Source organism: Convolutriloba macropyga, chromosome 8 (genome assembly GCF_964194025.1).
Source record: "Convolutriloba macropyga chromosome 8, txConMacr16.3, whole genome shotgun sequence".
NCBI classification, from domain to species: Eukaryota; Metazoa; Xenacoelomorpha; order Acoela; family Convolutidae; genus Convolutriloba; species Convolutriloba macropyga.
Genome location: NC_134475.1, coordinates 15,720,367 through 15,747,920, shown reverse-complemented (window position 1 = coordinate 15,747,920; position 27,554 = coordinate 15,720,367). Strand labels below are relative to the sequence as shown.

Genomic DNA, 27,554 nt, shown 5'->3' with positions numbered 1-27,554 from the left:
TTTGGGACAATATCTTGCATTCGGAAGCTTCAAAATCTGTTTTGACAAAAATTTCAAGAGAAGTTCTAGAAGGAAGAAGCATAGACTATTCTCAGAAAGATATCTATGCGTCAGCAATGGGAATTAACAGACAAATTTATCTAGATTCTCTTCTTTCACCTACATTTTTTACAGACCAGTTCAAAGGCACTTTTGGAATCATCACTTTTTATCTGGAAAAAATTGGAGTTTATTTTGCTTGTTTCTTGTGCATAAAATTCTTAACTGATGTAATCGTAACAATCATAAGAGCGTTCGAAATCCACAAAATATCCAACAAAACAATGGGTTTTTGGAAAATTCTATTAGGAGCAACATATAATCTTTGTATCTTATCGTTCTTTACACCGGTATTCTCTAACGAAACCAAACCGTCGGCCCCGCAGAACAACAATCATTTTTTACCGCTTAGTAATTATCAACCTTACAGCACAATAGAAAAACTCACAAATGCGTTGAGAATCAACCTCGAGAAAATAAAATTGATGAGCATTGTCATACAGAAAATAATAAAGTAGAATACCCAAATCTGGCGTCACATCAACCACAACCACAAAATGATGCAACCATTCTAAGTGTGGTGGCACCTCCTTAAAGCTGTTAATAAAAAAATCATCTTTTTTATAAAAAAAATAATTTCTCTCAAAAATAATAAAAATTATTTGTATTAGACTCTATAAGTTAATTAATATCTTGTTTAGATACACCTCAAGGATGCTATGCTATGCAACCCAAATTCATAAAACAGCCTAACGCTTTATTCATTCGATTTGGACAATACACCGGACAGATATTATCCTCAAGTCTTTCCGATTTAAAAACTACTGTAACTATTAGAGTTGCATCTTTCTACTTCAGTGACATTATAGACTTGGACGTACCGCATTCAAATTTTCAATACTTCTGATTGTTAAGAGCCCTGATTGATGACACAATTACTTTTGTAAACATTGGAGTCGAATACAAAATTGTTTCAAAGCGTTGAAGAAAAATATTATTAGACTTTGACTTTTCCTGTAAGAGACATGTGTGGATTCCTTCCTTGCTTTTTAATTCTTATAATCCATTTTCAACTATGTAATCGCAACTATGTCTATCTAGCTATTGCCTGCACTCTTCCCATACTCCGATTTTGCCTCAGTGAATCCGATTGATATATTATCTATAAATATCAATCGTTGTCAATAATCCTCTTTTCAGAAAAAATTGACACACCCTTTTTTGTCCTTTTTTTACATTTACATACTTTTATACATAGTTTTGAAATGAAGAACAATAAGTTAATTAACAACTAAAACGCTTCCATTAATGTACTTTTTGTTTCAAGATAGACTCGTTACAATTTATCAAATAAAGAAAACTTTTGAAGAAAATCACGGAGACATTTTCCCTCAAATCGTTATAAATTTTGAGTTTTGGGACACTTGGGAAAACGATACTGTGATTTTAACCCCTCATTCGTTGTATTGGAATTATTTCGTGTATTTAGCACAATTCGACCCTAATAGTCTGCCAAATGAGCTAGATCAGCAACATGATTCATTTAACTAATAGAAACTTACAAATCAGAATCGGAAACCAAAATTTTGAGCTATTAGCCGTATACTATGTTTCCGCTATAAGTATAATGACTTTCGCAAAAAAACCCATGACAAATATTTACAGACTTTTAACTATTTTCATTACTCATCCTCAGTTCGCCGAATTCACCATTTTTCTAGCATTCAAAGAGAACTCGGTATTTCAAGTACAACATCCAATCTACATTGCTTAGGTATCATTCTAAACTATGATATTTGCAGTTAACAATAAATTTGTAGAGTTACAAAAAATTCAACGATCATTTGATGCATACCCAACTCCTGTACCTACTATGCTAGTAACGCTCAAAGAAATCCAAAGTGAAAAAATTTGTTTAATAAGTATTAATCCTCTTTCAGTTCATTGGAAATTCTTCCTCTTTATTCTAGAAAACCCAAACTGTGTACCTCACAATCTTTATTTTGAATTGCCGAAAAGTGATTGTTCTCAAAACGATTTCATTACTAAAGAATTGGAAACAATTACCAATTAAAAAACAGCAATGATATTCTCATACCAAAATTGCCTTATACAAATTCAATTTTTTGAAAAATCATTTGTGACAACAAAAAGCAACAGAGTAATCCCACAATTAATACTCCATTTTGAATATTTAAACACTTGGATTGATGGAACCATTACCTTAACACCATCTTCCCCCTATTGGACATTCTTTATAAATATATCCCAAGCTTTAAATGGTTCCAAAATCCCTTTTAATTTAGATCTCCTATAATGCTGTTCCACTTTGGTGAGCGACTAGTCAAAGTAGAATCCCTCGAGAAATCATTCATTGAAACTCCCACTGCAGAAATAAAGCCCTGTATAATCATACATTATACTGACTACGAACGTGGATGTGAGGGTTCTACTCGAGTCACCATGGGAATGATGCACTGGGAATTCTTTCTCGCACTCATCGATATCGAAGAGCACTTCCCAGTCAACTTGGGCGCTCTTCAGTAAAGTAATTTGTTTTACATAAATTGCTCTCCACAAAAATTTTTTTTTTTCTCCTTTCCTCTTCTTCATTTTATTCTATCCTTTTTTTTCTGATCAATTTGTTCTTTTCCCCTCATTTCTTTCCAAATTGTTAAAACTAAAATGATTTTGTTTATTGGTAAGAAAAAAATTAAAATTGTTAAAGTAGAAAGATGGTTCAATATTTGTTTCACACAGTATAAAGCATGTATCAAGTTAACTTATATGTTTTTAAGCACCGGTACCATTAATCATTATTACATTTATCCAAACGAGAAACACTGGAATTTCTTTTTTGCTATTGCAGATCTAAATGTAACTATCCCCAACGAACTTGAACACCATGGATTAGAACTCGTATACCCGAATCTTTCTAATTTGTCCTTATAATGGGAAACATTCTGAAGATATCGTCTCAGCAACCTCAAATTGATACAACCCCTAAAGTTGAATGCCCTGTTTGTTATCTCCCTTGCCGTCAATTCAAAAAATTGCACAAAAACCCAAATGGTCAGCCCCCGCATTTTGCTTGCATTCCTTGTAGAAACGAATTATTTAAATATTGGAACCAACCTAAATGCCCCATTTGCGTAACTCCCATTTATACAATCAGTCATTGCCATTATTTCCAGTGTGATTCTTGTCAAGAAATCAAAAAGTTATCCACTTGCCACAGCCACTTCAAAAGCCTACACCCTGAAAAATCAATTTGTTTGCAGTGTATGACCTTCACAACTACTAAATGCCCCTTATGCAAACAAACAATTGACCCAAACAACCCGTGGTAAAATCCTTGATTCAAAACTACCTTCACAAATTATCCAAAATGTTTATCCCCAAAGTACTTGATTTTTTATTAATGGCCCTCATGATTATTGCAGCAGCCTTCTCCTTCGTTTTAACCGTTTTCCTCGTTGTTGTAAGTATTCCTTTCAATTTTTTGATGTTAGTAGTTATATTAGTAATAGACCAAGCAATAAAATCCCAAAATAATCAACAACCAAATCCTCCAACCATACCAGTCCCATAATCCCCTCCAATAACAATCTTCCAAAAATGAATACAACTGACAAAGAAACCAATACTATAGAATCCAAACCGGTCTCATTAATTTGTTTATGCTGCAGACGTGAAACAATTGTTTTCAAGAAATTACACGAGAACCCCCCTGACGAACTACCCCACGTAATGTGTCTGCTCTGTTACCAATATGTTATAAAAGATATGGGCTACGATTTTTGTCCTAAATGCTCTAAATTTAATGTTATCTTTTCAATCTTTAACTGGTTTCAATGTGATATTTGCAAACAAACAAGATTTCAATACTCTGTTGCAAAAACGTTTCATCACAGTGATCATAAGCCCGTCAACTTTTGTAAATTTTGCGTAGAAGATTATAAATTATGCCCTCATTGCGAAAAAACAACCACATAATCTAAAATGCGTTCAAGAACATCCAAAATTTTACTTCTTTTCCTAGTTTTATTTTTAATCCAATCGATATCCCTAATTCAATTCAGTTTTTACCAGGAGCAAATCACCTCCTTCACCCTAGTTCTACACTACTCATTGAATTGACAAAATGCATCCCGTAACACTGTTTATTCTTCTTTTTGTCCTCTTATGCGCATTGGCAATATCCCTTTTTATTAATCACTACCTCCTTTCCATTTTCTCCAGATACGGAAAATGACCAATCTAGACCTATCCACAAATATATTTATCTTAATCCTAATTACCTTACTTGCAATATCGTTCCTTATTAACCTCATCCTACTGCAGTTTCTCAGAGGTTTTCCTGTTTTTGTATAAGGAAAATAAAATAACAGTCACTCGATGGGTCTTTCACAATCCCTATTCGACGGTTTCCGTTGGTTCTATCCCCATAAGGACATTATCTGCCCTATATGTTCACGAAAAACCATTATTGTAGAAAAACTACACAAGCAATTCCCCAAAGAAAATCCCCACTATGTATGTATTCCTTGCAGAAAAGCACTTTTTAAAAGATACCCAAACCCTAAATGTCCCATCTGTCTTCGACCTTGTCTTCCCGTCCTGATCACATCCTACTTTCATTGCAATTTATGCAAAAAAATGAAAACAGAATTAGGAGTAACAAAACACCCACATTTTTCCCAACATGACAAACACCGATTCTGTCGAGTGTGCATAAATAAGCAGAAAAAATGTCCCATTTGCAAAAATTTTTTAGACGACGTTGTCTAATAAACCAAAAACAACTCAAGTACAAACGATCTTTTTCTCTCTTTTAACTTTTCCTCGGGAAGGGGTTACCTCAGCTTTCTCCAGCTTGCCCCCCTGGCTTTTGAACATAAATAATTCAGAACACTAACACGATAACTGAAATTTCCAAAAACGACCCGAAAAATTTCTTTCTTTCAACTCAGCAAGGTTGTCTCCCCAGCTGCACGGGTCGTTGCAGCCGTGTTAGTGTGACGCACGCCCCAAGACTCACACCTCCGGGCAGCGGAGAAAGACGTACTTGTGCCAGGGCTGCCCGCCTGGCATAAGTATAAAAATTTTTTTATTATTGCCCCCCCTCCTTTATTAAAGTTAACTTTGCATTTAGCAAAACAAAAACTTTTCTACCAAACTTTAATAACAAATGCATTTAGCATTATAATTTTTAAGTAAAGCAGTTAGCAACAAAACCTTACAAAAACATTTTTTACAATAGAATACTTTTTTTATATATTAGCAATACAATTGCAAACTTGAAAAGAAGCCATAATGTGTGATATTGATGACACAGGCTAACCAAAATCAAATAATTTTAGATCATCCACAAGGAAACACTAACAATGACTACCAGACCCACACTCGCAAGCGTAATAATCCCCAGTCGACATCAACAAGTGACAACACAACAAGAACAAACACAAACCCATTCTTCCCAGCCTCCTATTTTCTCAAAGCCTCCATTTAAACCTCAGAACACACAACAAGTTACTACAACTATTGCATCTCCATCAACTTCCAGTCAATACGATCCCGAAAACAACTGGCAAATTAGCAGAAAGAGACAATTCCCAATCCAACAAATTAGCAATCACAAAAACAAAATTATTAAGATGAACAACATTGAAGATCTCGTTCCCGACGCTATCAGGAAAATACCCTCAGAATGTTTGAAATTACAGAAACCGCGAGAGGAAAACATGAATAAAGAAAACCCGAGGTACGTTAACACCCTCCTCTATTTCCTGAAACCAAACTACAACAAATTTGAGGTTGCTAGTAAAATAAACATCATCCAGTCAAATGGACATCAACAGATACTAGTCAACAGCGAAAAGCTTCCAGTTCTGAAAACCTTCTCGCTCCCCACAGAAAACAACAAGTGGAGAATTAAAAATCGCGACCCTAAGAATGGCACTTATACCCTTAGGAATAACATGCTCGACGCATATATTGAAGTCCCCTACGATGCCATTTCCGCTTTTCCTGTCGACATGCCAGAACTATCAAATATAAACACCAGTAGTTTAATAGAGGAAAACACCACATTCAGGCAGGAACTATTTCAAAAGGAAACAGAGTTGCAAGAATTGCAACTAAAATTTGAACAACTGAAAATGGAATCACAGAAACCACCTGAGGAGAAGCAACTACCTAACGACTATTGGCGGCGCCAATATGTCGTTGCCCATCAACTCCAAAAAACCAGCGAATCGAATGCACAAACTATGCTAAAAACGTTCTCCTTGAAACATCTAGAAATAACAAACGCCAACAAAAAACTTGGAGAAAAGAATCTGGAGCTAGGAAAGAAAATAACACAATTAATGAAGGAAAACGAAGAACAAAAAACCAAAATTTCCGAGCTCAAAAGGAGAGTTAAAAAGCACAAAAAGCGACAATCAATGAATGAGGACAAACCAACTGAGGACGATATACAAGAGGTTCTTTTGATCGAAGACGATGGTAACAGTCCGATGTCAAGCCCAGTCATTTTGCCCCCAGAATTTTTTGAATAACACAGCACAACATTATCGCCCTTTGCGATTAATTTTATAGAATACCATTGTCGCCCTTTGCGATTAATTTCATAACTATCTAAACTTGTAGTAACTCATTTATATGTCTCAAGCGCAATAAAATTATATACGATGCAATATATATCTTTTTTTTTAAATCATTTTCTTTTCTATCTTAAAAATCGGGGTGAGCTGTAGTATTACGAGAGCCGTTACAAATGAACGGATAATTAATCCCGCATTAGAGCGAACGTATTTAGGCGCTAATTAACCATTCTTTCGCCGCGCGCTAAATAAACTAACGCTTGTTAAGACTACCAGTACACAAGTATTTAAACAACTCAGTTCGACTTATTTAAATAACACAACTTTAGGCCTGGATCTCCTCGCTTATATCCAGGATAGAAAATGTACATTGTTGAACGTAGGCGGCCTGTAAAACCACAGTTTCTTTTGATTTAAATTACTTCTGCTTTTGACAGTTGCAATGCAGATCTTTCCCCCCAAGTTCAATAAAGATGAAGCAGATTGCTTCAGGGGAAAAGACAATAGAGTCTCATAAAAAGCCCCCAAGAAAACCATAATTGTTGCGGTTTTAGAAGAGGGGAAAAGCAGAAAACAGGCGCCCACGAAATCAATAATTGATGCTCTCAGCTTTTTAGATTTTTATTATTTTTTGGAGTTTCAATAATTTTTCCGTGAGATAAAAAAGAGTTAATTCTCTTGCCTTCTCGGCCAATAGGAAAATTAAGAAGCACCTCACTATGAACGTGAGTTTGTGATTCGCTCCCTATCGGCCCAAACGGAGCTGAGAGGAATTAATTGTTTCTCTCAGCGAAGTGGGACGGAATAAAATTAGAGAGACAAATAACAGAGCCAGCGACGAGCAGCAGACAACTGCTTCATTTTTCTTGCAAAATAAATTCCTAAATTTAAACAGAAATTTTAGTAAAGATTTCCAACTTTGCAAATTTTCCAACAGAACATACTTGTGAGAAATCAACTGGAAGAAGTTTTCAACGACACAATCATTTAACAACAACACAATCGAGTAACAGCTCAACCCGGTTTAATACTACTCAGTGTAAGCTTGTTCATTTAAACTATCTATTTAATTAATTGAACTTTTCAGCCCCCCAACTACTTTAAATTGAGACTTATAGCACAGACAGGTCTTAGGCATATATCTTTGCCTTCGATTTGTTATATCTTTTGTCAAGTTTGACTGGCATACATAAAGAGATCCCGTATTGTGTGATCTGTAGCAGCCCAATCAAATTTGATAGTTCCCAATTAACCTATAATAGATATTAGTTTGGGGGTGTCTGTAGTTTGAAAACGGAGGAAGGATTCTTATGAAAAGAAAACTTCTCAAAACAAACGGTCTACTTTAAATACTACCAGCAGTTGCGGATTACTATATATTAGAAACTAAGCTACTGCTAGTATCCAAAGTCCGAAAACAGAAGTCAATCTTAAAGAAAGAAACAAATTTTTAATTCATGAACAAACTTGCTTCAGCTAAAAATCTGTCGAATACCAATACTCCTCATAAGGCTTGAAAACCTGTAGAATAGCAGGATTCCTCTTCAAGTCGTATAAACGTCAATAAATCGATGCTCTTCGAGTCGGATTACTAATTGCTGATTCCAACTTAATTTTTACCTCGACTCGTTTGAAATATTGGCGCAATGTTATCTTAATTATTAAATAACGGTGTCTTTCCCATCATAGCCCCCCCCCCCCCCCAGCTTAGTGGTCATGTAACCTATAGCCCCCAAATGATGGTACTTATACCATAATGGGGGGCTTTATTTTTGTTGGGGGCGGGGCTTTTATTTATGGGAAAGACCCAAATAGCGAATTTAAGAGAATTAAGTTTCAAGCTAAATGTGCTTGATTAATCTGAACACAGCAGGAAGGTATAAATTATTTCAATCCGAAATTTTATTTCGTATGTAATGAACATCCAAAGAAAGACGCTTCCTACCTTTATAGATTTGCGCTCATCTGTGGCGAAGAACTGAGATCCATCTTTCAATGTTTCATTGGCCACAGCATAGAATGCTTTGTAGTAATACGATTCAGCCCTCTTCTCAGGGTCATTAAATATTTTTTTCTCTTTGTCCAAATCTTCCGAAGGATAGGCTCCCGTCATTATACAGAAAATCACTAAAAATGAGTTTGTTTATTTACTAACAATAGCATTAATTACTAGAATTCAATTTTAAAAGCAACGCTAAATAAAACAAGTTCGGTGAATGAGGTATAATCGGTCATAAATTTCGACGGAATTCTTTGTTACTCATACCAGAAACTACCAGAATTGAAAAGCTAGTTTTCATTAAACTAATTTTAGCCTAAAATAAATGCAATGAAAAGATTTCAGGCTAAGATGTCGAATTTGCTACATCCTGAACAAAGATTAACACCAAAATGTTCTACACAAGAGCGCACAAGAAGTTTGATTTTTCAACGAATGAAAGTCGGCAATGCATCCAAGTCTTGAATGAGCATTTTTGGTCTTGGATGGTCTGGGCATAGACTATTAAGAACGGACAAACTTTTTGGACGCTCTAAAATGATCACGAACACACAAAAGTAAACATGAGCATTTATTTGTCTTGACATAGCATGGATCGAATGCACAAAAATTTGAAAACCAGAATAGGGAACAGAATAGATCTATTTTTTTCATGCAAGTGCCAACGAGGAAATGACAGCAATGCACTGTAGATTAGATTAGATTTAAATTCAGATGATAGACGATACAGATAATTTCATACAGAATATTAAGTGTAATCAATTTACCACTTTGGACAACATACGAGTCAAATCGGTAGGAATCGGTGGGAGTTGGTACGAGTCGAAACAACACAGACGTTCGAAAACAGTCGCTTACTTATTCATGAACTGAATTGAAACTATTGCACTGCTTACATTAGGGTCATGGCCAAATTCCCGATCGAAACCGAAAATTGTTCTTTTACTGACGAAAAAACACTAAACCAGCTTACTTATTTTCATAAAAAACTTATTGAAAAAGACAACCAAATAGTCTCTAACCAAGTTACCAAACAGGAATCCAGAGTGATTCAATTGGAGCGGTATAGTTCCAGAGACACAATCACTATATATAACTCCTCTTTGCAACCTGGTAACGCCAACATAACGGATCAAATTCTATTTTTCTTTAACAAATGCTTGAATTATTCCATGACTCTGGACGCAATCAAAGCTTGTAGTAATCTGCTGGGTAATTGAAAAAGTAACACCCCTGCGGTAATTGTCAAATTTAATTATTACAACGATAAAATTGAATTATACAATCGTCGACCAATGCTCGCGAATTTTAGGAACGCCCTATATGGTACACCATTAGATATGCAAGAACGTCTACCACATGATTAGTTAACTCAAAAGCGGGCTAACTAACTGAATTTGGTCACCACGACTTACAACTGTAGGGTAAAACTGTTTTTGAAAACTGCAAATGGGCGTTTAGCCTAACTTGTTGATAGACTTGAATCCTAATCATGTGCCAAATCAGCGACGAAACAAACCACCAGGCGATGTAATTGGAATTAATAATAGTGACGAAATTTATCATCTTGGAGCAACGCCTGCTGGAAAAAAAATTTAATGACAACGAAACACCACCAAGTGAATGATTGTCCCAACATAAAAAAAACGCGGTTTAAAGAACAGACGCTTCCTTTTCGTGTACACTTCCTTTTCGACTTTGTATTTTCTTAACTTTTTTAATATCAAGTAAATTGGACACTCATCTTTTAATTGGAACTGAAAAACACTCGAAATTGTTTTTGTTTATAAACGTGCAATCTTTAAGATCCCATCACGACCAACTTTGCTGTCAACTAGAAACTCTCTAAATCAAACAAGCTGTAATAGCTAGATGGGAAACATGGCTCGCTGATAATGATCGCTTAGATATAAATTTCATAAGAGGGTATCAGCCATTGATGGTAAAAAATAGAAACGACAAGAAAGGAAAAGGAATTGTCTTCTTTGTACGACATGATTGTAGCTTAGTATCTAATTTCCTTTTCGAAGAAATTTGGAACGTCAACTCCTAACCATTGAAAGCGAAAATCGAACAAAATTCAAATTTTCTTTGAGACTTTTGAAAGTTTGCTGTTCAAAATAAACGAAATGAAACAGTAAATATTATTTGTGGTGACTTTAGCATTAATATCTCTGATACATACCATCAACAGTATAATAAATTGATCAATTCATTTAACTTTGAATTGCAAAACGAAGAACCCACAAGAGTAACTAAGTTCGCGAGCAAATGTATCATTCCTATTTTTTCAAAAAAACCAAAAAAAGTATCAACCCTGAAATGGACTTTCAGCGATCATTACGATTTACCTTATAAATTTTATTTTTTAATTTCTAACTCTCAATCTAATGAATCTTATTACAGTAATTTTAAATTTTTTAGAATGAACAGAATTTCCTCTTCATTCTCCGACATAGGTTAAAAAAGATGAATGATTATGACCTTGAAAATTCTTAGTGTGACTAGTGTGAATAAGTTTAACCTGCCTACAAGCTTTTGATGAAAAATGTCTAATTACGAAGAAGAAAATTTTCAGAAACAGTTGGAAGACAAACAGGTTAAAAACTGTTATCAGCAAGAGTGATCGTGCACATGATACACACATATCTCACCCAAATAGTAAAAATGAAGTCCACTTCAAACAAATAAGTAATTTAGTAACAAATGAAGTGCGAAATGCTCGTAAACAAAAGTATGATCAAAAACTAACTTTGTAAGGTAGTCCAGCACAAAAATTTAAATTATTCAAGAAATTTTTAGGGCAAAGGAAGAAATCAGTAAAAGACATTGATGTGGAGGAATTTAATCACTTTATTTTATCAATTTAGGGAAAAAGTGAGGAGCACAATTTTTCACAGTGTAGATAGTGTGCCTGGTTTACCATGTCACGACAAAAATTTTGTCTAATTTCCTGCTGATACTAAGGAAATATTCAACCTAATAATTTCATTAGAAAGAAGAGCTCAGCGGTTCAAGATAGGAGTAGTAATAAACTTTTAAACCTTGTAGTTTTAGTAGTCAGCTATCATGTGGCATAGCAGATTACTAGGAACTTTCAAGAAAGATTTTCTCCGGTTTGTCTTAAAACAGCTAAAGTAATTCCTCTACATAAAAATACAAAATTTGAACACCTTTCAGACTATCGACTAATTAGTCTATTGTCATCACTATACCGCACGCCATCGCATCAGTTACAGAACTGATGCGAAATGTTATTGAATCCCAAAAAATGGGTTTCGCTTGCTTCATTGACTATCAAAAGGCATTTGACACAATTCACAATTCAATTCTTAGGAGAAATTACAAAATCTAGGTTTTCGAGGAAAAATTAATTTACTCGTTGCTTCATTCCTGTCAGATAGAAAATAATTTGTAGTCAACGGATCAAAAAAGTCGAAAAAAATGGAAATCAATTCAGGTGTTCAACAAGGGTCAATTTTGGGCCCTTTGCTGTTTCTTTTATTTATCAATGATCTACCTCAAAATGGTCAACGAATTTCAAAAATTGCATTTTTTGCATGCGACACAACGATTTTAACATCAAGCAAAACGTGAAAATTGAGGAAAAGCTCAATAAGGACTTGTAAAAGATTGAAAGTTGGTGTTCAAGAAACAAACTTGTCATTAACAGTAATAAATTTAAAACTATGGTTTTGACCAGAAGTTACGAAAATCAAAAAAATCTGCTATTGGGCGAAGTGCTTGAAGAAGTAGTTTCCTTTAAATATCAAGGATTGTTCATAGATAAGCATCTCAATTTTGATCTACACATTAAACATGTTGGCAAAAAAATTAACAAAATTCAACTGAATGCTGTTCCAAACAAAAAATTTTTTCTCGAAAACTTTTACAAATGCATTATAGTTATGCCAAATCAATGATATCGTATGGCATTTTAGTTTACGGTTCGGCAAAGAAAAATAAAACTCAGTTCTATTTTTTCTCTACAAAAACGTATTTTAAAGGCTTTCTTTTTCAAGAAGAGAGGAGACCATGTATGCTATCTTTTCAAGCGCTACAACGTGCTGTCAGTTTCCGATTTATGTTTTGACGCTCCTGTGGATCACATTGCAAATGTTTCGCCTTTGATTTTTCTTGATGTTGACAGTAACAGGCCGAACAAGCGGGCATTCACAAAGTCACCCATCCCTTTGCCAGAAGTCAAAACACAGACTCATAAAAAAATCCTTGAGATTTTCAATCATAAAAATGTTCAACTACCTTGCTAAAGAAAGTCTATTACCCAAACAAGTATCTAACAACAAAAAAATGTTGATTCGAACTAACATTAGGGCATTTTGTTTGGATAATAAAGGTGTTTGTGATATTTTTTTTAGGTAATGCACGTTTTTTCTCTGGGCACTTCTTGTAGATTCATTTGACTCGTATGGTGTCCAAGGTGGTAAATTGATTAAACTTTATATTCTGTATAAAATTCTCTGTTTCGTCTACCATCTGAATTTAAATCTAATCTGTATATTTTTTATGCTCATCTGGTGTGGATCAACATTTTTTTCCGAACATATATTTCCGAAAGTGAATCGAAGCCTCGAACTTTCCAAGAAAACTATCAAAGCTACAAATATAAAACATCTCTAATCTCATCGGATTCTCTTTTAGTTTTTGACAAAAAAAAACGAATTGCACAGAAACAGAATTCAACGCAAACAAAAGAACTTTATTCATGCCTAAACCATTTTAGGCAAAAATCAACAGTTTTCTCATCTTTTTTTGTGGGGAATAAGCATATACAATTTGTGATGACTGCAGTTCTGTTGAAATTTATACCGAAAATACTCACATAGACATAAGGTGAGCAGGAATACCGCAATAAAGGGGACCTTGTTGTCAAGTGAGATGACGTTGCAACAGTCCAGGAATCCGAGGAGGGTAATGAGGCCACAGAGACCCATGGAAGTGAAAAGGAATGCCATCGTACAGGTCGTTCTGTCCTCAAAGTGCCCACTTTCCTGCAGACTCGACAATGGCTCATCTGAATTTATGTACAAAATCAAACTAGTTCTCGAAACGGAGTTATTGCATCAGATGGCTGTTTTAGCTGCACCAGGAATTATTTGAGAGCCGGGGTCGATGTAATAGTCTTTTCCACAATAGCCCACCCCCCCCCCCCCCCACGATATTGTAGCCCCCATCATGACATATTCACAGTAATTGCTGGGAGGTTTACGTTATATGACCGTTAAGCTGTGTGCCACACTTCAAGAAATCAGCACATTCAACGCATTTCTTACATAATTTTCATGTTAACTATCAGATGAAAGCGTTGACAAGGTCTGAATTTATGTAAGAAATGCGTTTAAAATTCTCCACAATAAGCTCTTAGAGGACTGCGAACTCTTAAAAGCAATGCTTACTCCCTCTCATAATATTTCGTCCCACTCAAACGAATGGTGGAAAATGAGGATTTATTGGTTTGTGGTCCAATGAAATATTCTAGAGCAAGTTCAAATACAATACTCTATCATTTTCATTTATTGCCCATTTGAACTGCCTGAAATACCTGCCTCCCCAAAACAATAATGCACCTACGAGATAACGGCAAGTAAACGATGTAGGCGGGCGATGAGCCTATTTAATCCCAATTTTAAGGAATATGTGTCAATGGACTTCATATTTTCACCATGGAAAGCATGAGCAGTGATCAATCTGGAACAGAAAACTTTTTTCCTTGGGTCTAACGATCAGTGCTATGCAATGGACCGTAGTTTTCAGCTCCAGTTTAATGGAGTTATTGAAGTCAGGAGGCTGGTATGCACAATTTTTGGTGATTAGCCAGTCAAGATAGATTTTGTTGCTGTACCGCTAAATTTTGTTGCTGTATATAGCAGTCAAAATCTATCTTGACTGGCTAATCACCAAAAATTTTTTATGACCCCCAGACGCACATGCTACTTTCTTACATAATAACGTGCTATATAAAAACATATAATTTGCATCTGGGGGTCATAAAAAACACTGCACATAACAAAGATTGAGAAAAAGCAACACTGAATTCCGAACCATATCCACGAGCATACAACCGATGTTAGTCCGGCAGTGTAAATATTTACAAATTACTTACTTTAACATAACAAAAGAAAAGTTAGGTGAAATCAAATTTTGTCGCATATTAAATGAAAAACGCGATAAGATTTTACGTTTTAATACGTCAACCCAACAACAATAAGTCTATTTCATTTTTAGGATCTATTCTGTTCCCCCCCCCCCCCCAGTTTTTTTATGACACCAGTTACAAAGTTACAAATTATCTGCTATTATATAGCACGTTACCATGTAAAAATAACACGTGCATCTAGGGGCTTGAAATTTATATGATTGGGAGAGCGGAGACAGAAAAGATCAAAAATTTTTTAACGATGAAATTATCCAGGCCTAAAAACTTAAAGTTCTATAAAGTTTTTGGATCTATTCTGTTTCGGCCCTCTGAACTTAGTGAGCATCACCTTTTGTGACACCCCGACGTACATGCTTTTTTCTTACATAGCAACGTGCTATATAAAAACATATAATTTGCATCTGGGGGTCAAAAAAAACAATGGGGGGGGGCAAAACAGAATAGATCCAAGTTGTTAGGGATCTTTTCCAGTTGTGCCCGCCGTATTTTATGCGCCCCCAAGTTACAGCGCACATGCCATTACACAGTAAATCACTATTTAAAAATATGCACGTGCGTCTGGATGTGGAAGATAATATGCACCCACAAAGCTGGGGGGCACAAACGGAGAAGATCTGTTTTTAGTTTCACATGCTTTGAACTTTACAAGAACAACAGAAAGACCGAGACCGCAGATCAAATGTTTTTTGATGGTCCAAAGTTTTCCTCTAAATAGATAACAAAAGTATTCGACCTATTGAAACGGTAACTAACACGTTCGGGATCTTTTCCATTTGTGCTCCCCTCACACATTAGTGGGTGCAAATTATTTGCAACCCAGAGGCACGTGCCGCATTTTTCCATAATGATTTACCATGTAATGACACATTGTCTGTAACTGGGGAAGCATAACGTACTGGGGGCGCAAACGGAAAAGATCCAAAATTCGACTTAAAGATGGGGTAGTAAACAAGTTGTTGCAACTCTTCAATTTCGCAAACCAAAAGCACATCACAGGTCATAGGGTGCGGCACTTACGCTGTAAAAGAACCAAGTTTCTTTTTTTTTCCTCCCCCAACCTACACTTTCGTCCTCCAAAACCCATTCATTTCCTGATTTCCATTCCCCCAACCTATTTCCTTTGAAGATATTTAGTTAAGTTGATTTTATTGAAGAAGTCAGAAGTGGTTGACATTCACTTTCAATATTATTTATAGTAAGGGATTTCACGTTTTTAACCACAACTTGTGTGCCAATGGCGCGAATTATGATGTATTTATAGAGGTTGATTTGCTACCATTGTTGCGACCTTCAGAAATACAAATTTTAATGAAAAGTTGTCTTGGTATGCAAGTCATAGGCCGAAGAGCGTAAACATTTCCGGCGTATCCTAGGGTCAAAAAAGGACCATTGAAACTTGCTCGACTCAGACTGGGGAATTTTTGATTTTATAGGGGGCAACTTAGACATTTGACACTTAGCACATTTAAACTCTGGTTTGATAACTTCACATGTTTTAATCAAAAACATCACAATCACAAACGATCCAATTGATATTTAATCTGGCTGTAGAAGTGAAGACTGATTTGAGAGTTCTCCTGTGAAGGATGCTTGCGTGGGATGCCTAGTCACGACAGATGGGCTAGCCTTACTTGCAGAATTGAAAGTCTTCATTTCGAAAGCTGGATTTTAATAGGCGTCTAGTTATCGTTGGATTGATATAGTATCTTTCCGCATTAGTTCTTAAAGGAGTAGGTCCTCCTCTAGGTGAAATTTAAAAGCACCACTAACACACACATTGACTTAGGATTAGTTGCAAGGCCTGGTATGCCCTTGCTACATTAAGGTTTAAAAGAACGTGAAGTTATCCCCCCACCAGTGTCTGTAGACACAAACATTAGTCGAAAGTTAGCCACCACAGGTTATGGTTTTTTCTATCGCGCTCGAAAAACAAATAGGCAACCGGACAAAAAGTTATAATTGTCTACGTTTGTATGATATTCACTGATTAGAGAAAAGGTTTAACTCTATACAACTTATTAACGAAGCTTCATCAAACTTCACTGATTAGTGATTGCGACAAGCAGAAACATAGCAAACAAACATTTGGCGAAAAACGTTAGCTAAGCACAGTAAGCAACACCCTCATTTAAATTATAGGTTTTAACAGAACAAAAGATAGAATAGGGTTGTTACAAGAAAACATAGTGCAGTAACAGTGCAGTATAAACTTTGTAAAATAAGAAAAAACTTCTAAAACAGTCAATATGCCAAAGAAGTCCAAAGCATCATCAGCAGCAAGGAACAGCCTAAAGCAACAACTTTAGCTGAAAATGATAGAGTGGAACGAAGTAAAAGACCTCTTTGAAGAACAAAGCAATAGTAACGAAGGTCTAAGCTTACTACGTGAAACTTTGCAACTTTAGAGGTCTCAGAAAGAGCAGTTGGACAGAAGTTGCAGTGAACTCATGAAGCTACAGCTAACAAGTGAAGAGTTTACAACACTTGCTAATGAATCTGCTGAAAGAAATATAACCATGCTGAAATGCAAACAAACAACGCTGAATCGTCCGACTCAGAAGACCCCGATAATTCTCAAACCGTTCTGAACATTGAAGAGAGAGGAAGGAACCGGGAATTTCTCACAGGGGCACTGAGAACAGATGAACGATCGAGAGAAGAGAACAATGTTCCAGGACAGAACCGACATGCGATTGAGGATAGAGCAGAGCATCTGCAACAACCAGTTTCTTTTCACATCAATAGCCAAGCTGGTCCGACCATGAGCCATAGGTACACACCACAAAATCAACAAACACTGAACAATTATACCGGACTTTTTGAACACAATGACAAAGCCTATAAAAGCAACCTATACAATGGCTTCCCGAGTTTCTCGAGTTCTCCACCAGACTGGATGCAACACCAAGCAATGATGATACAGAACACATTGAGTTTGCCTAAGATTTCAATTGACAATTTCACAGGTGATCCTCTCAAATGGCATCAGTGGTATAGTTTCTTAAAAGCAACCATTCACAAAAACAGTGGACTCTCAGACGCCCAAAAAATGACAAACCTTCAAAACTCTGTAACTCATAAAGCAAGAGATTCCATAAGTGGATACTCCTACAATGGGGATTACTACCATGAAGCCATTGCTGAACTGATCAGAAAGTTTGGCAAACCACAGCACATTGTCGCTGCATACCTGGATCATTTGGAGAAGTGGCCGAAACCCAGACTGGACGAACCAAACACTTTTTTGAGCTTTTCTTCTTTCTTGAGGAGACTTGTACAAACCTTCCGGCTCCACAACTTTGAAGCTGATCTGAAGTCTTCAGCTGTCTTGAGGATGGCCAGAGACAAATTGACACCTGACATGATAATCAGATGGAACCAACACACAAGAAGCCAAGGCTTGGTGCAACCTGATCTTACCCACTTTGCTGATTGGATTGACTCATACGCAGAGGCGTGAGAAGACATCTCCCCACAACGGAACCAGCGAACCAGAGTGAACACTTTTTCTAGAAGGGGACCTTCAGATATTTCATGTCAACTCTGCTCACAAAACCACAACCTTGGTCGTTGTCCCGAATACTTGGAAAAGTCAGTGTATGACCGACAGGGTTGTGTGAGGAGGTTCATTCTCTGCCCTAACTGTCTAAGAGCTCACGAAAAGTGTCTCTGCCAATCAAAAACAGGGTGCCTCGTGGACAGATGCAGTGGCTTCCATCACTCAACACTCCATAGGACTGATGCAAGGCATCAGCAACAAAATGCACAACCAAGTGGGAACTGGAATCAAAGCTCACAAAACAATACCTTCAGAAACCAAACAAATCAAAACCAGTCAAACTATGGACGTAACTTTAATAATGAAAACCGAAGGCAGCAGACGCGTTTAAACTACAACCAACAGAGTGGAAACCAGAACAGGCGAAGTGGATCTAACAGCAGCACTTCACACAGGGGCAACTGGAACAAAAGTGGTTTTCAGCTGATGAACGCGCACAACAACGTCAACTGACAGCAGAGTAATAATCAACGCACTGTAGCCCAACAGCAGGCAACTACTCCGCAACAAAACTACACTTGCAGCAACCAACAGTAAACTTCATGGATCAGACCGCAGATACAATTGCAGGCGATACCAGTAACACTTTTCAACAGAGATCGTTGCATTGAAACCTAGGCTTTGTTGGACAGTGGCAGTGACAACACTCAAATAACACAGAAGGTTGCTGATGCACTTCAAGTTCAACAACCAAAAGAAATAACATTACCACTAGCTTCACTTCACGGTGAACACTCAGTTAAAACAGCAGATGTCATGATCGGCATGGCAGCTTTATGCAGCAGTTGTCCTGTGATCAGAATCCCTGTGTACGCAACAGCAATGGAGGATTTTCGAATGCCCAGATTTCAAATTGAAATGTTGAATGAGATCTGCAGAGACCACTCTCACCTCCAGAACATAAGATTTCCATTAATCAGAGACAACCGGATAGGAATTCTAATTGGAGCAGATGCATTCACAGCAACGGTTCCCAAACAGTTCACAACAGGACCCATTGGCATCCCATACGGAGTCAACACTCTGCTTGGCTGGACACTGACAGGCCCATTCCTCAGTGGTACACACAGAAGAGGGTCGGACAGTCAAACAGCACAAGCATACAATTTTCAATCATAACAGGAGACGACAAGACGATCCAGATGAAGATAATTTCCAACTCTTCTGGACAATTGAAGGACTGAACTTCAATCAGTGCTCTTCAAAGGGACAGTCTTCAGATGACAAAGAAGCTCTTTCCATCCTCAATGATACCATAAAACACATTGGTGACAGATTTCCTAACAACTACTTAATGGCCAAAGTTCAGTGGCACGCTTTGCAGCAGAGACTGGAGAGGGACACAAATTTGAGAGAACGCTACGAGGAAACCACCAAAAAAGATTTGGATAAAAACTACATCACAACTGCAGACCCCAGTTGCAGACACTCTGTCTGGTACCTTCCCCATCACCCAGTGATCAACAAACAGAAACCAGATAAAATCCGCAGAGTCACAAATGCTGCTTCCAAATATAAGGGTACCTGACTCAATGATTCACTGCTGACAGGGCCGGATCTACTCTGAACCTGCATGGCCTTCTTCTCCGCTTCAGACAGTACTCAGTGGCAATCACAGCTGACATCGAGGCAATGTTCATGCAGATTGGCATCCAACCACAAGACCAGGACTATCTCCGTTTTCTGTGGACACAGAAATGTAATGAAAAGATCTTCAAATACAATCGACTCATTTTTGGAGCCACATGTTCACCTTCTTGTGCGATTTTTGTTCTGCAGAAGTGTGCAAATGACCACAAACAAGAACATCCAGAGGCCCACACATCAATCATGCAGCAGTTCTACATGGATGATTTCATGCAGAACTACCCTTCTGAAGAGGAGGCCCGCGGAAGTGCAGATGAGATCAAAACTGTTTTGCATACAGGAGGATTCAATCTGACAAAGTTCCTGAGCAACAGACCAGCCGCATTAGATAACCTACTGGAAGAAGACAAAGCGGAAAGGAAAGCCCAAAGAATCCTTGGTCAGACGTGGGACCCCAAAACTGACAAGTTGATGTTTGCAAAACCGAAGCTTCTCTGCACAGGACAACAGATGACTCAAAGAAAGGTGCTTTCAATGGCAGCTTCTCTGTTCGATCCAGTCGGACTGATTTCAGTTTTTGCCATCACAATTAGATGCATTCTCCAAAGAATCATTAAAGAGGGAAGAAACTGGGATCAACCTGTGTCGGAATGCTACCAACAGGAACTACTGGAGTGGATGGATGAGTTCGACAGCATAACTTCAATCGAAATTCTTAGATGCTTGATTCCCAGCACCAATGGAACCCATCAACTTCACATGTTCACTGACGCCTCACTGAGTGCATTTGCTGCCATAGTTTATGTGAGGACAAACAAAGCCGATGGATCTTCCACATCTCGATATGTGATCAGTAAAACAAAAGTGGCGCCGATCAAGCAGCTGAGCATTCCAAAACTGGAATTGGAAGCGGCAACACTTGGAGCAGAGCTAGCTGGATTCTGTGAGAGCAAGATGACAACAACCAAAAGTTCAAAACATTTTTGGACAGACAGCACCGCTACAATTGGATGGATCCAATCCAAGCAGAGACAGAAGATGTATATTGCCAACAGATTGACCAAAAATCATGACAATTCCAACCCGGACAATTGGAGACACATCCCTGGAAAGATGAATCCCGCTGACCACGGCACACGAGGCCTCAACCCATCAGACATACCAAAGCTGTGGCTTCAACCACCGGACTTTCTGAGCACACCTCAAGACTCCTGGATTTTTGCCGAAGACAGTGATCCCCACATATGCGCTACACAAGCGCCACAACTTCAGACGCCAGTCGTTGAGGTTGAAAAATTTTCAACATGGAGTCAACTACTCAACTCTACTAAAATGGTGTTCCAGGCAATAAGACGCTTCAAGGCAAAAGTCCGAACTAGAAGACAAAACGAATCACCTGAGACCTCCAACAATGACATTTTTGCATCAGATGAGAAAAAGGCAAGGAACTACTTCATTAAAATGTCCCAAAACGAGCTGTTCTCAGGAACAATTTCTGCACTGTTGAAGGGAGACAATCTTGAGAAAAGAGACAAGCTGATGCCCTTCACACCCTTTCAAGATAACGACGGACTCTTGAAGGTAGGAGGAAGACTCAACAATGCACCTCTAACCTACAGTGCGAAACATCCTCTTGTTCTCCATAGCAGGAGCAAAATTGCAAGACAGTTGATTGAAAAAGCGCACCATGACTGTGGCCATCAGGGCGTGGAACATGTGAAGGCTCACCTGCAACAAACTTTCCTGATGATTGGATTGAGAAAAGTGCTGCGAAGTCTGGGGAATTACTGTTTCATTTGCAGACGATGGAGGGCAGACAATGTGAGACCGAAGATGGCCAATCTTCCTGAATTCAGATTTCCAGATGCAAACAAGCAGTACCCCTTCGTCAACACAAGAATGGACATGTTTGGACCATTTTACATTGAGGACAAGAGAGAGGGCACACAGATGCACTGCGTCTGCTTGTTCACATACCTGGTCACCAGAGCTGTCCACCTAGAAGTATGCCATGACCTCTCAACCGATTGTCTTCTCAAGACCATCCGCAGATTTGTATCACGACGCGGATACCCTGACTTCATTGTGAGTGACAATGTCAAAAACTTCATTGGAGCCAACCAAGCAATGAGATTTAAGTTCCAGAGAAGCTACAAGCCAGACAACGAGTACATCAGACTGCAATTGGCTCAACAGAACATTCAGTGGAATATCAACCCTCCATTGGCACCACACTTCGGAGGAGTCTGGGAGAGGCTGATACAGACCGCGAAGAGGAGTCTACTAATAGTGCTGGGCAGTCGGAAACTAACACTCTCATTTTTTCAGACAGTTGTGGCAGAGGCCGAGGCATTTTTGAACTCCAGGCCATTAACTCATGTGGGCTGCAGCATCTCAGATGAGGGACCGCTTACTCCGAATCCTTTTCTCCTTCGCAGACCTCACATGTGTTTGAAACCTTTTATGAACAGCAACCAGTGGTTCTCCACTAAGGATTTCAAGTTTACGCAGACACTACTTGATCACTACTGGAGCAGGTTGCTGAAAGATTATATTCCTGAGCTCAACAAGAGAACGAAGTGGCAAAGTTCAAATGATGAGCTGGATGAGGGTGACATTGTGTGTGTGCTCAAGGACTTCATACCCAGAGGCATCTGGCCCCTCGGGAAGATTGTGAAAGCACACAGAGGTTCAGACGGAATAGCCAGGAGCTTCGACATCCAGACGTCTACAGGAATGGTACAGAGACCAGCAGTAACCCTAAGCCGTGTATTCCCGCAATTGTCAAGTGCGCCGGAGGGTCACAGAAACAAATTCGTTGAAACACACACACACACACACACACATAAAAAAACTCAATATCAGAAAAAAAACTTTTTGTGCTTTATTTTATTGTGTTTATATTTTCATTTCAATAATTGCCTTTTCTTGCCGGGAGTTTAAAGGAACCAAGTTCCTTTATATTTTCCTCCCCCCACCTACACTTTCGTACTCCAAAACCCATTCATTTCCTGAGTTCCATTCCCCCAACCTATTTCCATTGAAGATATTTATTTAAGTTGATTTTATTGAAGAAGTCAGAAGTGGTTGACATTCACTTTCAAAATTATTTATAGTAAGATATTTTCCGTTTTTAACCACAACTTGTGTGCCAATGGCGCGAATTATGACTTTTTTATAGAGGTTGATTTGCTACCATGGTTGCGACTTTCAGAAATGCAAATTTTAATGAAAAGTTGTCTTGGTATGCAAGACTTAGGCCGAAGAGCGTAAACAGACGCCATTTCCGACGTCAACGTAGGTGCACGTTTCTTAATTCATTGTGACCAAATAGCGATAGAATTAGGAATGATTACGACCATAACGTTTACTTTTGTTGAAATGATAGTTTCCAACTAGGAATCGAATAGCGAAATATTATTTATCTATAGCAAAATTATTAATTGCGACAGCGGTCAATTTGGTTAGATCAATGCTTCCAGACGCCAGTGAATGCGGTTTCAGTTGATGCTGTTGACGCAAAATGCCGTTCAAGTGTCCACAAGTCAGCCACAGCTTACCATCGAGTTCTTAGATATAATTTTCTGTGGATATCATTACCATAGTTTCCCAGGTGGATCTCGAAGTAACTCAACGTGTGGTTTGCAGTCCATTAAAATATTCTAGAGCAAGTTCAAATACAATACTCTTACATTTTCATTTATTGTGCATTTCAAGTGATTTCTGCATCCCAAAAATAATACGCCTACCAGATAATGGCAAGTATACGACGTAGGGCTGTGAACCCAATTAGTTCCAATTTTAAAGAACGTGTGTCAATGGACTTTATATTTTCACCATGAAAAGCACGAGCAGTGATCAATGAGACCTGACGAACAGTGACGAACAGTGACATGCAATGAACGGCAGGCAGCATTCAGCTCCAGTTTAATTGAGTTATTGAAGTGAGGATGCTAGTATGCAAATTTGTGTGGGGGTTGGCCACTCAGGATAGATTTTGTTGCTGTACCGCGGAAAATTCGCCATATAAGAAGGATAGAACTACTTTTAAGTTGATTGTTATTGATTATCAGGACTGGACAGAGCTTATGCACCTTCGCACAGAAGTAATTAACAGTGCAATAACGGCTGGAATAATCATCCAAAAGAACAGGATATATGCTGAACGAAGAAGACATTTGTGGTGGGCGGCTTAGGGCTGTTCAATTAGGCGCTTGGACTTAGGTGTTATAAACTTCACCACAGTGTTATTGGTTTGCAGGCACTATAAGACTCTATTTCCACCAAGTGGTAGAGATCTCGTTCAACAGATCTCGAGAACTCAAAAAATCTGTCATAGTTCATCAGTCATTGTTCATCAGTCATTTTTCATAAGTCATTTGTAGTAGTTATTTCTTTGCAGTGCTCTTTCATCTGCTTTTGAATTTAGAATCTACCACATTCCCTTTAGGTAATAATTTACCTTCTTTCTGTCGGAAAGAAAATTTGAAGAAATTAAAAGCAAATAAAACAGTTAAGCTGATTTGTACATCAAAATTGCGGATAAAAGACCCGGGTATTAATGACAAAGACGCAAAAACTGAAGAAATTGGCAACGTTCAAAAAGCGGGATTTAGTTACCGTAGCGCGGATGTTAGTGAGACACATTTCCGGATTATAGTAACACCGATCCTTCGGCCTTTCTCGCTCGCTTGTCGTCAAATTCCGCAATCGCTGATATCAGTGACGAATATTCCCAATTTTGAGCAAATTTGAACTGGTCTTCTTTACTGGCACTGTTTTCCGCGAAAAATTATAAAGCCTATTCTTAAGACCTGGGGGAGCGATCTAGTACTTCTAGTGCAAAGTAGTAATGAAAACCCACTTTAGGTGGAAACTGTAGTCCACCTGGTGTTAAAAACTCTAAATCCTTCTTCCCATAGCTCTTCAGACGTAAGCCAGCTAACAAATTAATTGCGTCGACATCATTAGAGGTGTTGTGGTACACTTTGACGACGCCTCAGTTTTCCAGGATTCTACCTATTTCGTTAGCAACCAAGTGAGAATCCCAGCTCGAGGCTTCACCCTTAGTTTACCCCTGATTAGCGGGGATTAGGGTGTTATGTGTATTCAATTCCGATTTATTATCGGGGAAAAATGTAAGTTTAATTAGCACTTTGTACTTGCACTCTGTATTTAAACTCTTTAATCAATACCTGTTGCGATAGTAGCAGTTGAATAAACTGCCAGTGTATTAAATTTTAATGCCCGATCGACACTGGAAAAACACTTCATCATTAGACTACAAGTTTATCACACTCTTTTATCGCCACTGTTACTAAGTAAATAGTGGTGATAAACTCGTTGTCTAATGATGGAAACAGTATGACAAACTTGTAGTTTAAAAAAACTTGTGTGGTGCGTGTGTTGTGTGTGGTGTGGGTGGTTTGTGTGTGTGTGGTGTGTGTGTGTGTGCGGAGTGTGTGTGGTGTGTGGGTTTGTTGTGTGTGTGTGTGTGTGTGTGTGTGTGTGTGTGTGTATGTGTGTGTGTGTGTGGTATGTGTGTGTGGTGTGTGTTTGTGTGGTGTGTGTGTTGTGTGTGGAGTGTGTGTGTGTGGTTTGTTTGGGTGTGGCGTGTGCTGTTTGTGTGTGTGCGTGGTATGTGTGTGTGTGGTGTGTTGTTTGTGTGTGTGTGTGTGGTGAGTGTGTGGTGTGTTGTGTGTGGTGTGTGTGTGTGTGTCTGTGTCTTGTTAGTGTGGTGTGTGTGTGTTTGTGTGTGTGTGTGCGTTTGAGCTGTGTGTGTGTGCGTGGGTGCGTGTCTGCGTGTGTTCGTGTGTGTGTGTGTGTGTGTGTGTGTGTGTGTGTGTGTGTGTGTGTGCGTGCGTGCGTGCGTGCGTGCGTGCGTGCACGTGCGTGCGTGTGTGTCGGTGCGTGCATGTGTGTGTGTGTGTCTTTGTGTGTGTGTGAGTGTGTGCGTGTTGGACGTTGGGCGCGTGAGGACAAAACGAAGAACAGATCCGAAGAAATATCACTTACCTTTGAAAATGTAATTGTCCACAAAAAATAAAAATGAAAAACCAATAAAACTGTGTTCAATTTTGAAATGATCGCAACAGGTGTTGACTAAAAAAATTACTACACGGTTGTTATCGCCCTCGAAGTTAGCATAACACCTCGGCTTCGCCTCGAAGTTAGATAACTTCTCGGTGGCGATGACAGCGGTGTGGCAATATTCATTTCTCCACTCTTTTTTACAATTTTTAAAACAAAGAAAATTTAGAATTAACTGATAAAAATTACACTTTTACACAATTACCATTAAAATAGCCGAAAAATAGCCACCGTTTACCCGCTGGACGCACATGGGGATTGAAACAGAAAAAGGAAAAACTAAGAGATAGAAATTGACAGATTTTTTCAAATTTTTATCTGATTAGCAAAATCTGCATATTCAGTTAGATTCTAAAAATACGGTTAATTCAATTTTTAAACCGGTCGCTATTAAGCATAATACTTGCGCCAGCTAGCAATCGCTTTAATGAACTTTGGTAATCTAATGCACTATGACATTATGACCGGACATTAAATGCTTATCCTGTTTCTTTTGATCTTTTGATTTTGGTCTTTTGATATAGACCGTTTTCACTACAATTGGTAATTCAAAAAATTTAAAAATCATTCAGTTGAAACAGTGAGTGAATTAAGTCAGAAATCAAGCGTGAAAAACGTGACTTAAGTAAAACGAAAGCGTGATTAGAAGGTAAACGAACTAATAAAACATAGCAGGACGAGTCCTGACATAAAACTCAAAAAATTTTCATTGACCAAACAAAAAACTAAACCTATAACGGACTATGAGTGAATTGCGAAAACTATTTCTAAAAAAAATAAAATCAAGGAAATTAAAAAAACAAAATCAATGTCAAATTGCCACATATCAACAAAAAACCACTAACGAGAAATGGAAATTTGGTTCAAACAAAAAAACTAGGCCTAGAATGTACTTTGAATTGATTACGAAAACGCTTTACAAAAAAAATCCGATCCAAAAAATCGAAAAACAGCAAATATCAGAGTGAAATTGGCGCATGTGAACAAAAAACCACTAGCGAGAAAGCGAATTTTTGTTCAAACACCGTTTTCTCACTCTAGATTAAATTTAGATCAAGGTCATTTAACGCCGCAAAACCACTAACTTTTTCGTTCCACTTCGTTTAGGCGTAACCAAAATCACTACCTTTTTGGACTTCAATTATCATGAAAATGGGTGAACAGATCTTTAAAAAAAGACAGCGCCGCAATCCATCAAAATGTTGGAATTATGAAAAACATAGCAGGGCAAATCCTGAAAAAAAATCCAAAGACTTTAAAGAAAAACTAAGAACTAATGTATCAGACGAGTAGAAGAATTGGACAATCCCAGCCAAAAAGACAAAACCTCAAAAATGGGAAACTAAAATAACGAAACAAACTAAACAATATAATCATTACAAAAACTCATGAAGTCTTTACCTTAGAGGCCAAATATGATACAATCAATATGATCTTTAACTAACGCACAAGCCTTGAAAAAGATTTATGTGCCACTTAAGGGAGAAATATGAC

The 27,554-nt window shown here is 37.9% G+C and overlaps 1 protein-coding gene across 2 annotated transcripts in view; it reads right to left on the bottom strand.

The window, feature by feature from the left end:
* LOC142343966 (uncharacterized) overlaps window positions 1-27,554 on the bottom strand; it is a 50,179-nt gene that overhangs the window by 18,653 nt on the left and 3,972 nt on the right. For both annotated transcript variants that reach the window (XM_075395376.1, XM_075395375.1), the window contains exons 3-4: window positions 13,490-13,681; window positions 8,593-8,774 (exon numbers count right to left, since the gene is read on the bottom strand). In XM_075395376.1, the coding sequence (XP_075251491.1) occupies window positions 8,593-8,774; window positions 13,490-13,681 (374 nt within the window). The remainder of the gene's footprint in view (window positions 1-8,592; window positions 8,775-13,489; window positions 13,682-27,554) is intronic.